Source organism: Tupaia chinensis, unplaced genomic scaffold, assembly GCF_000334495.1.
Source record: "Tupaia chinensis unplaced genomic scaffold, TupChi_1.0 Scaffold139935_1, whole genome shotgun sequence".
NCBI classification, from domain to species: Eukaryota; Metazoa; Chordata; class Mammalia; order Scandentia; family Tupaiidae; genus Tupaia; species Tupaia belangeri.
The window spans coordinates 1,838,072-1,850,701 of NW_006199814.1; the positions used below are offsets into that span (position 1 = coordinate 1,838,072).

Genomic DNA, 12,630 nt, shown 5'->3' on the forward strand with positions numbered 1-12,630 from the left:
GGAATGAAGAGGCAAAAAAATTTCCTCGTGCACACATTGGTCAGGACTCTATTTGGTATTTGCACATTTTAGTTCAGCTTTTATAAACGATTCTTACATCTAGTTATCTCATACTCCCATCTAGTGGAAAGGAACGTATTATCCTACTGTGGTATGCTCTTCATTTTTGTTCTTCAGTTAACAAAAACAACCTAATTATTTACTACTATCATATTGCTCTTGGATCAAATTTTAAATTATACCTTCTTGGGGGGAAGAGAAGGGGCAGAAATTTAGTTCTTAAAATGGCTAAATGGAACCTTTCATGGCTGTGTACTCTGGCATGTGTCCTAATAATCAGCAAAGTGACTGCCTAAGGGTCAATGATGCACCAAATACTGGACTGTCTTTGGAAATGTTCATGGCCAGTTCTACACCAGTGCAACAGGGGTGCCACAAATAAGGAGGGTCAGATCTGAGAATCTGAAAGATCAACAGTAAAAGATACAGTATGTGAAATAAAGCCTGTTAGTTTTAAAGTGACACTGTTAAATTATATTTCCTGTGAAAGGTATTAAATATAAAGAGATATATTGACCAAATCACGGCCACCTCTATCATTTTTTTTTCTTGGCCATTCTTGGGAGGATTCACATTCCGAAAAAACCTATTTTCCTACCTACCCCCTCATTCACCCAACATACCATTAATTAAACGACTAGAACCAGGTTAAAATAACACTAGCAATAGCAGCAGTGATGAGGGAATAAATAGTAACCAAAAAACCTCATGCTCTACCCAACTGTCAGTTTTCTAAGCATGGAAAATTTTGGTTAAGTTCATAGACTTTAAAAACTCATGACTATATTATGAACCTCACCTGCATCCCCACTCAAACATGGCGAGTTATGGTAATAGCGCACTTGGTAAGAATGAGACTCCGGAAGGGCGGGGTAGTTCTTTCAGCTAGAGCTGTCATCATGCAAGCAGCTGCAATGACCATATCCCTCCCAAATCCTTACGCTGGAATTCCATTTTTATAATGAAAAGGACCAGCTACAAACCACTATGTAAAAAAAACTATAAAATTGGGACCAGGTGGTGAAAGCTATCTACTGTGGAAATCTGTGCTATTACCACTCATTTGTTATAGAAATTTCTTTTTAATCTTTTTCTTGAAGTGCTGGTCAACAATGTCTTACATTTCAATCTCTCATATTTAAACTGGAAAAATTTAGTTTTAGAATTACCCTTAGAGGCCATTTAAAGTCATCTGGAAGCTCTCCAATATATTAATTAAAAGGAAAATCTTGAGGAATTGGGCAAGAAACAAGATACTATGATGTCAGTAACCAAGAAAAGGCATGAGAATGAGTATATTTATCATATATTTAGTTTCAGACTGAAGTAACTCAGACTCCATCCTTAAGAAAATAAAAACATCTAAAGCTTGGGCTTTTTTTTTTTTTTTTAAAGAGATTTTTGCTATAGACCCCCCAGGGGATTATGGCCATTCTGTAATCCCTTCTCCCCCAGTCTCCTCTTGAGATCTTGGGCATGCATGCACACGCACTCAGCATGAGTTTTGAGCTGTCAGATCTGGGACTCAAACTGCAGTCAATTACATGAGAGACCAGAGACATAACCATTACACCATCTGCTGGTTCCTAAAACTTGGTTTTACACCCACTTCAAACAAAACAGGGCGTAAGTGAGCATAGTACCTGCGTGCCACAGCCTATGTTTGTAAAGTTTGTGTATTATCTTTCCTCAGATGATTCACAAATAGCTTTAATGAGCTATGCAGACTTAGTTTATGTTTACTAAATTTCTTTGAGTTGCACCAATTTGACAGCAGGTTTTTGGAAGTATAGAAATCCTTCCCCATATTTAGCACAGTTGTCAGATCTCTGAATTTTCTAAACGATCCTAAAAAGCAGTTCTTTCCAACCTCAACCATGGGATGTTAATAAAAGTTCTGTGGAAGAAAAAGAAGTACAGGAGGGAGATAGAGAATTAAGTAAATTTAACATAGTCTCTTCTACGACTTTTTTGAAAAGACGAGAAGGTAGGTAGACTGGGAAGTTCATATGCTCGAAACACTGCATTACAACTTCAGAGTTGGTGAGCTAAATCTCAGAGAAAAAGAAAGAGAGAACCAAACTACACAGTATTATTTCAGAAAATCATATTTACAGTTTCAAGCTGGAAGTAGTCAAGAGACAATATTTCTTAACCTCTCAAAAGAGAAATTTTTTTTGGTATCACTCTTTTAAAAAATTATTATTGTTCCAGGGAAGTAGTAGAATCTGGAGTGCTCTGACAGCCTGCCAGCATTCATAGTGATTTAAAGGCACGGCCACAGCAATGCTACAAACCATAATTTAGAAGGGCTGAAGCTGCCCTTTCGTAACAGAGATATACATATATGGACTCCGGTGCAGGCCTCTGTTATAGAATTCAACACAAGTATTAATCCATTTATGGTGGAGAATTTTTATTTTATTTTACTTTATTTTTAGAAAGAGTTTTTTGCTATAGAGTGCATGCGTTCACTGGAGAGGCAGAAGAGACAGAGACAGAAAGCAAGAAATCACTCCCCAGGGGGGATGTCCACACCACAATCTCTTCTCCATTCTCCTCTTGGGATCTTGGGCATGCATGCACACACGCCCAGGGTGAGTTTTAAGCTGCCTGGTTCAGGACTCAAACCACAGTCGGTCATGTGGGAGTCCAGTGACATAACATTATGCCATCTGCTGGTCCAAGAATTTTGTTTTCAGCCACCTCTAAACCAATCAGAAACTCTAAACTATACATGCTATAATTAACACTTTTTTTCCTTGGTAAAATCCTATTTTTAAAAAATATTTATTTAGTTTTATTTAATTATTATTATTATTTTTATATTTTACTACAGGGCATGTGTGCTCACCAGAGAGAGACAGAGAAAAAGAGAAGGTAAGTGAGAAAGCAAGCAGCCAGTCTGGGACTGGAACTGCAGTTGGCCATGTGGGAGTCCAGTGCCCTAACCACTACACCACCCTGCTGGCCTCATTATCTGACTGTTTTATTGCAAAGATTTAACAAAGGTAAGGTCAAATAATAATTGTGCTATTTATATGATACATATCTATGGTTATAATGATAGTACTATACCTTTAACATGAAATGACTTTAAACTCTTTCAAATCTAGGGTGATAAACACTTTATAAATATTTGTGACTCTAAACACTACTCAAAAGCATACCTAGCAGATAATAGCTCTTACTGTGGAAGTATCAGGATTCCTCAATCTTTTATTCTCCTCTAGTCCTGTATTCACTGGCATATTGAAGGAGGAGAGCTCAGAATTAAAGGATCCCATTATTCACAAAGATGTCCATGTCAAAAGAATCACACTTTAGGGAGGACAGGTTGGGGTAATTCAAAGCTGTTCATGAGAGTTAAGAGTGGGTTCTAGTTTCTCATTTGCCATGTAAAAAGGGAGTGGTAAGGAAGGTTTTGCCAAGCTGTGAGTTTGAATTCAACTTGACCATCTATAATCCACGACTGCTAAATTATTCGATTTTCCTAAGCCTTCGAGTTTTCACATATAAAATGGGTATTAGGAGAATTGTGTACAATCAGCAACATAAATTCCTGAGGTACGCTGAAGTGTAAGATGGCCCCTATGACCTCCACCTCCTGGTTACTCCCGGGATCATGCTTCTTTGTATAGCAAATGGGAGGTGATCCAGGTGAGCCTAATCTAATCACAGGAGCCTTTAAAAACCAAGGTTTTTTTTTTTTTTTTTTTTTCCTGGCTGGCAGAAAAAGGGGAAGTTAGACAGATTTGAGGTATGGAAAGAATTGTCAGCACTGCTGTTGGCTTGGAAGCAGGAGGGGCAGTCAAAGAAAAGCAGTGATTTCTAGAAGTTGAGCATGGTCCCAGCTCCAAAGAAACAAGGACCCCAGTCCTCCATCTACAGTCCTCCCAACAACAAAGATAAGCTTGGAGGCAGATTCTTTCCCAGAGCTTTCAGGTAAGAGCCTTGCCTGGCCATGCCTTCATTTTAGCCTTTTAAGACCCTAAGTAGTGATTCCACTAAGTATCTCACCTTCACGTAACTACTGATCTAACGAATAAATGGATGTTGAGTTAATTACAGGTTGAAGATCCCTTACCTAAAATGCTAAGAACCAAAAGTATTTTGGATTTTGAATTTCTGTTTTTTTTTTTAATATTTGCATACACATAATAAGATATCTTGGGGTTAGAACTCAGGTATACACATAAAATGTATTTATGCTTCATATATTCTTTATACACATAGCCTGAAGATAATTTTATACAATGTTTTTGTACTGCAGTGTTTTAGCTTACTTGTCACATGAGATCAGGTGTGGAATTTTCTACTTGTGGCATCATACTGGCAATTGGAAAGTTTTGCATTTTGGAGTATTTTGCATTTTAGATTTTCAAGTTAGGGATGTAACCTGAAATAGATGTTCTAACTTGCTGAATTTGTAGTAATTTATTCTATAGCAAAAAGAAACTATTACAAGTGATACACAAGAATCTCTTATAAATTATATTTCTTATTAATAACTTATAGCTTGAATAAATAATTTTAACTTCCTAGGGTTGGAGTTTTTTGAAGTGTAAAATGAAGTCTGACTAAGTTACAAATTCTATTCTAAACTTACGTAAGTCTAAGAATTCATTTTGCTTTTTCCACTATTGTGACATGCCTTAAACAGGCATCATCCTTTACTTTTCTTGATCCTCTCTCCGCCCTTCCGTATTCTGCACTGTGGCCCAGGGGGCTGACCTATAAGTATTGCACGTTGCCCCCCTTTGTTTCCAGCAATGAGACAATGGGAAGCACCAGCACATCAAAGTAAGGAAGAATATTGAGGTCTGGGTGTTTACTTCTGGTTTCCTACAAGTGTACCACCTGCTAAGTGAAAAAATGATCCCTGAGTTAACTTGGTAGGGTATGGACAGATGAAGAGGGAAGGCTTCTAAATGAATTGTATCTCCCCCAATTTTACATTCTGAAGCTCCAATCCCCAGTCTGATTGTATTTGGGCTTTTAGGGTATAACTAAAGTTGAATGAGGTGATAAGGTCAATATGATGGGATTGGTGGCCTTGAAAGAACAGAGGAGAGTGTGTGCTCCCTCTCCCTCTCTTTACACACACACACACACACACACACCATGGAAAGGCCACACAAATTATCAAGAATTCTAAGGGAGAAGTATGTTCGGGTTCATGACATAACTACTAAGATATACCATCTACATAGACTATATCACAATTAAGACTATGTCACATTTAAGGCTGTATCCAAAGACCTAGGTTTTTATGGTTCTTAGGTCCTCAGACTATTTCCAGTTGGTTAAATGATTCCATATTATAAGACTAAAATAATAAGGTGATTTTCATGCCTTTGAAATGTGCTTTTGTCTGTTACATTTTTATCCAAAAGGATCAGGTTATAGCAGTGATCTGCAATAGGAAGATAATACAGAAGAAACAAAAATTACTATAAACCTACCTTCTGTTTTAGAGAAAAGGCAATATCTCTTAAAAATAAACTTTAAAAATCTTATTAGCAGTTTTGGGCAACTGCATAGCTAAACTGTAAAGACTATTATCTTAAGTTGCAAGATAAAAACTATGCCCAGTAGAGGGCGCGATAGCCTTCTGCAAAGTCAACTGAAAGGCACAATACCTAAGAAAGTGGTGTGCACATCTGATCCATGGAAACTATTATGTGTATAGTAACTTTGCCTTTTCGGAAAATAATAGATATATGACATACGTGCTATGTCTCTTGAAAAGGCACCATAAGGAATAGCTATTTAAATGTTGTAATTAAAAAGCTCCCTGGACAATTTTAACTCCCTAAAACTAAAAAAACTGTATTATCAGTTCTGGGAGGTCTGTGGTTTCTATTGCCCTCACTATTTAAAACAATTATGTCTATATCTTAAGACTTATCAAATAAACTAGCTTTTAAAACCTAAGGGTCAAACCATAGTGTGGTCTCTAAGGCTCTGGACCCACGCAGCAGAATATAGGATTCAAGTACCGGACCTGGCAGTGTGAGAAACATGCGAAGTGCATGTGTGTACATGTCAAAATCCCAAAAGAAGGGAGAAATGGAGAAGGGACTTCAGTCTGTCCATTCTCCATGAAGGGATGCTTTCTCATTCTCCCTCTATCTGTTTCTCTCTCTTTCTCCCCCTCCCCTGTCTGTCTTGCTGGCAAGCACACGTGTCCTCTGGAAAAAATTTAAAACAAACAAATAAATAAATGGCCTATTATCTCAAATTTTATTCACTGACATTCTCTTTTAACATAGATGGTACATAGCTACAACAGTTGATAAACTGTTAATTCACTTTATTTTTTGATATAGAGTATGAATGCTTGCTAGAGAAACAGAGAGTAAGAAATCACCACCTCCCGGGAACCAGCAGTTAGTGTAATAGCTATGTCGCTGGACTCCCACATAGTTGACTGCAGTTCGTGTCCCGGACCCGGTGGCTTAAAACTCACACCAGGCGCGTGTGCGTGCATGCCCAAGATCCTGAAAGGAGAATGGAGGAGAGGGGATTGCGGTGTGGCCATCCCCCCGGGGGGTGATTTCTCGCTTTCTGTCTCTCTGTCTCTGTCTTTCTGGAGAGCGCATGTGCCCTATAGTGAAAACCTGTCAAATAAAAGAAAAAGAAAAGAAGAAATCACCCCCTCCCTGGGTGGATAGCCATGCTACAATCCTTTCTCTTTATTCTCCTTTTGGGATTTTGGGCACATATGCACACACACCTGGTGAGAGTTTCAAGCTGCTGGGTCTGGGACTTGAACCATGATCAGCTATGTGGGAGTCCAGTGATGTAACCATTATGCCAACTACTGGTCCCTAAAACTTTATTCTAAGAAGCTTCCTATGGAAATCCAAGTGCAGGTGCTGCCATCTTAAAACTGACCATCCTGATCTTTCTGTTCTAGCAATAATATTCTGATCTCACTTTGAGTAGAATTAGGAACTTCCATTATGGTACTGATGGTTATTGATTAGGAACATTTATGTATTTCATAAGGGCAAGTTTTGCATAATGATTTTAGACATATGATATTCAATATTACTTTAAGAATCATATAAAGAAGATCTATACCAAATTTACCTTTTGGTAAATTTGTCTAACAGTTGTCTAACATATACATGCAGTACAGTTAGACCAAGAAACTGGCAATAATATATTTTTTTCTTATAAAAATATTCAAGTGCCTCAAAGCTTTTCAGTAGTCAGGACCAGCAGATGGTAATGGCTACGTTGCTGGATTCCCATGTAGTCGGCTGTAGTTCAAGTCCCAGACTCAGTGGTTTAAACTCACACGAGGTGTGTGTGTGTGCATGCCCAAGACCTCAAAAGAATGGAGGAGAAGGGATTGCAGCATGGCCATCCCCCCTAAGGGGTGATTTCTTGCTTTCTGTCTCTCTGTCTTTCTGGTGAGTGCATGTGCCCTATAGCAAAAACCTCAAAAAAAGAAAAAAAAAAGGTTTTAGTAGTAAATGTTAGCCAAAAATTCTGAAGAGATCTAAATTCAACACCATTTCCTTAAGGAAGGATATGAATGTTCCATTTAGCATTTATATTTATTGTTTACTGCAAATACAGAAATGAGATGTGCAAAATCATTCATTTTACACACTGCCCCTCTCTGATCCCATCCATAAAGTTGTGCAGTTTCAGTTGTCAGTGAGACAATAAGAGGTCCTGTGACCCAGCCACAGTGGGGTGTGTGTGCTGCTAAGATGCTAGCTCCACAGGCTGGAACCAAATGGGAAGCTTAGATTGGAGCTCCAGTAAAACCTAAGGCCTGGGTCAGCAGGTGGCTTAGTGGTTAAGGTGCTGGACACTCACAAGGTCAACTGTGATTCGAACCCTGGACCTGGAGGCTTGAAAATCAAACTTGCCATGTGTGTGTGTATGCCCTAAATCCCAGGAGAATGGAGAAGGGACTGCAGCATGGCCATGTCCCTAGGGGTGATTTTTCATGTTCCCTCCCACTGTCTCTCTTCGGCAAGCTAGTGCACATGCCCTGAGGTAAAAAAAAAAAAAAGAAAGAAAGAAAGAAAGAAACCTGAAGGCCTGATAGAGTGGTATGTGCCTATAATCTCAGTGATCTGGCAGACTGAGGCAGGAAGACTGTGAGTAAGTGGCTGGCTTGGGCAACATAACAAGACCCTGCCTAAAAATAGAGCCCAGGATGGCGGTGTATGACAGTAGTCTCAGTTGGGAGGCTGAGACAGGAGAATCCTGATAAGGCAACACTGTCTTAAAGAGAAAAAAAAGAAAGATACAAGGGGAGAACTTCAAAAAATTTATGGGAAAATGGATTAAAGTATTAGTTTACTTTGGTGCATAAAAATGTTAAAATCCATGCAAATAAATCAGACCGCTCTAAATATAGTTATTATGATCCAATTCACTCAGCCAAACTTGATAGAAAGACAGCACGGCTTTACTTTTTATTCATTTCTTAGAAGAGAAAAACAACATGCCTGCAACTTAGCAACCACGTCGAAGAACTTGCTAGAGACCTACACTGTCTGAGACGTGCTGCCAAAGAGTGTAAATTACTAATGTGGCTGTAGTTTTCAAAACATTACCTCCAGAAGTGCAGTTCAAAGCCTTCACATTTTTCTTTGCATTTCAAACAGGGGGCTCCAAATCCTTGTTCGTGTCCTAAGCCCATCTATCAAAGAAAAAAAATAACATGGATCTATTATTATGTTTTTAAAAAAATCTTAAAAATTCAATAAATTGCACTTTTAATTCCACTTACCACTCCTGTTGATATAACTTTCAAACAAGTCTTTTATGAGTATCATGCTGTTTAGTCAATGATGACACCCAGGTCTGTATTAGGCAGTTCCAAGCACATATATAAAATACTTCATATTCGTATTGCTCTTTATCATGAAAAGCATCAGGAAACAACTAAATAGAAGACTACAAATATTGCAAGTGGCAAAAAGTCATCAATTATGTCTCTGGATACGACATGCCTTGTACTAATAGGTACAAGGAACACTCAGAGAGCCAAAGCTTACAAAGTCGGTCTGGCTGCAAATAGGGTATTTTGCAACAAACAAAAAAATAAAATATGAAGATTTGGGGAATTATGAGAAAAACAGTATTATGACAAATATTATATTATAATAAATATTATGATAATACCAACAACAAACATCTATTAGATGCCAGGAATAGAAGGTACTTGTCTCATTAAAATCTTACAAAAACTTCATAAAATGCTTATAAAGTAGGAAAATCTCCATTTTAAAGATGACTTCACTAAAACCCAGAGGGGTTACAGAACTTGCTTAAGATTAAAGTGTTAATTAATGGTGGAGAAGAGACCTGAATCCGGGTCTTTCTGACTCCATAGCCTTTGCTCTTACGTGAGGGTGGGAGCAGGGGGCTCTACTACTGCCCTTATTAAAATAAACCAGTTTTTCTTTCATCATACTAGCAATGACTTGGGGGAACTCACTGAAACATGGCCTAACAGAAGGGGTGGGGTACAGATTAGGGAAGGACACAGACAGCAAACTACCATTTTACCCAACTACTGATACTAGAGTTAAAAAGATCAACCAGCTTTGTATCAACACATCAGCAAATGCTAGTGACCAAGTTATTTTGTATTTTAATCATGTCAATGGCTATGACTAGTTACCAGCTAGTGCCTGTAGTTGCAGTTCAGGCTGGGTGAATACATATATTGGGTTGTCCAAGGAAAAGTCATGATGCGTTTTTGCATAGAAAAACACAGAAAATACACATCATGACTCTTCTAACAACCAAATAGATCTTTTTCTATAGCCCCCTTTTCACCAAGTTCAGTTTGTCTATGTAATCAAAACCACACTGTAACTTGTTCCTTAAAAGATCAGTCTGACATGCCCTGAAGTTCAAGTGGAAGTGGTGCCTTCCTTTTTTTTTTTTTTTTTTAAAAAAAGAAAATGACTTTATCGTCTTACTATTACTAAGGGTACTTTCATAACCAGCTGTATTTTTAGGTCAGACTATCTCAAGCACACTTGCTAAAGTGTAAAACTATACAATATTTACTAAACTTTACCTTGATCATGTCTATAATTTTCTAAAGGACTGGAACTCTAAATTGTATACTTAACATCAACACTAAACTTATTTTTAGGAATCAAATTGTTCCCTTGTCAGTGATGATTAAGGTTGACAGTAAGTAAATAAAAGACAGGGGAAATCTGGTTATTTGAGTTTTCTGGTATTTTGTAAGGTGTATAATTCGGAGTTTTCTTCATTATAACATTCATAGTAGACTGAACAGCAACTCTCTAAAATGGAATACGTTTTAAGGCCCATTCTAGTTTGCCATTACGGGAATCCTGAATCCTTCTGGTGGAAGAAGTTGCTTCATACCGTGTTTCACATTATCTCCTGATACATTCTGATTCCAAATGAAAATTCAGATTACATTATTAAGACTTAATCACACAGTTTAGTTTAAGTCAGTGGCTTTAAAATGTACTACTTCTGCCTCTAAACTAAATGGCTACTTAAATTCTTGCCTGCCGTCAAATCTGAATTGCCTGGTCTGAAGAGCACTGGGCTTACTAAAGGATTGCAAACATACTGGAGCAATATCATCTCATTTTCTGTTTCTGAGTCCAGCCTAATAGTTTGGCTAATCTAACTTGATTAGTCGGCAGAGCTTTTCCTCTAGGCCTTGGTGTAATGCAAGTTAACCCCACAAAGGGGCAGATTGTTTCTTTCCTACCCACATTCTACCCTCTTAAAATTGCTATCAGTTTACTCAGTAGAATTATTAGAACTGCTTCACGAACATCTGTTCCTTTAAAATACTCCACATATTCTTAGTCTGGACAGAACTAGGCATCCTCCTCGTGTGAGAGACTAGGAAACTAAATCCAGAGAGGGGAAATGATTTACTCCTAGTTGCACAACTAGTCAATGGCAAACTAGATCTAAAACCCAATGTCTGGCTCCTGGCTCCACTGTTCTGGGGCTGACGCTACAGCATGCCAATGGGTATCTTGGCCCATCCCTATGGCACTGAGGCCAAGTGCTGCACCAAGGAAGCCAGATCTCAGATGGCTGACTATGGTTCACATATGGGCCCCAGTGGCCTGAAAAGCATGTCAGGTGGGATGGAGAAATAAAGGGAAAAAAAGTATTGAGGTGTGATTGGTCCTCGTTGGGGATACAATCACATATACATGTATATGTGTATACATATGGCCTCTGTGTGTATTTTAAACATACAATATATATAATATATAAAAGTATATGTGTAAGTATATATTTATATGCATATTACATTATATATTTACATTAATATAAATACTTTTATTATATATGTACATGCATGTAACATAGAATATACAAATACATAATATATAAACATAACTAATTTTTAATGGAGCTCTTCAGTCTTCCAAAGAGTCATTGATTTACTTCTGCCCAAAGGAAAGGAACTAGAAACCCAGGGACTAGCAGTTGACGTAATGGGAATGTTGCTGAACTCCCATGTAGTTGACCATGGTTCGAGTCCCAGACCCAGTGGCTTTAATTCAAGCTGGGCATATGTGCACGCGTGCCCAAGATCCTTAGAGGAAAATGGAGAAGGGATTGAGGCATGGCCGTTTCCCCCGAGGGGGTGATTTCTTGCTTTCTGTCTCTCTGTCTCTATCTTTCTGGCGAGCGCACACGCCCTATAGCAAAAACATCTCCCAAAGGGGAAAAAAAAAAAAAAAACTAGAAACCCATAAGCTCTCCTAAATATTTCTAAATGTATTGGGTCATAGGAAAAGTCATGACACATTTTTGCATAGAAAAAGGTCATGACTTTTCTGATGACCCAATAGATGATTTTTTAAAGGCTTTATGAAGGGATGACTAAACCACTTAAGGAGGTTGGGAAAGCTTTTTTGGACAAAGAATACTTGAAATGAGACTGAAAGGATGAGCAGCATCAAACTGAGCCAAGAGCAGAAAAACTGCCTTCAAGGCAGAGGGTCAACATATGCAAGATTTATGGCAAAAGACGACAAGGGCCAAGAACATATCAGAACACTTGAAGGGTGATGGGGCCATCTGGTAGTAGTCAGAATGTTTTGTTTTCCTTTTCCTAAGGAAGAAAATGAACTCCTTGAATCACCCAATATCACACCTTGGACTACCAGGTTTAATAGAGAAGACATCCCCAGAGTTAGGGTGGCATTGGCTAGGGTGCACTGGAGAAAAGCCACACTGCAATGTAGAAAGGTGGGGAGTTCCCTTGAGATCTAAGTCTACCTCAGGGGGACCAGGAGAATGACTTTGGGAGAAGAAATATTTGAGAAACTGGCTCTGTACACTGGCCTGAAAAGTTAAGAGAGTAACCTAGGGCCTGGAAGGCCATTTAATGTCCACGTAGCCAAGGTGGTGACTGCTTGAAGAAAGTGCCTCTTCCCAACATTGCAAACATACACTCTCATCTTCCCCACTTGCTCAGACCATGGAGTAAGGGGACTCTGAAATACCACAGACAAGGAGCATGTAAAGGAAAGTGAAATGAGGTCACAGCAAGAGGATCCACTCTTT

The 12,630-nt window shown here is 38.5% G+C and overlaps 1 protein-coding gene across 1 annotated transcript in view; it reads right to left on the reverse strand.

The window, feature by feature from the left end:
* TES (testin LIM domain protein) overlaps positions 1-12,630 on the reverse strand; it is a 26,971-nt gene that overhangs the window by 13,664 nt on the left and 677 nt on the right. Inside the window, exon 2 of the mRNA XM_006162382.3 lies at positions 8,649-8,734. Within this exon, the coding sequence (XP_006162444.1) occupies positions 8,649-8,734 (86 nt within the window). The remainder of the gene's footprint in view (positions 1-8,648; positions 8,735-12,630) is intronic.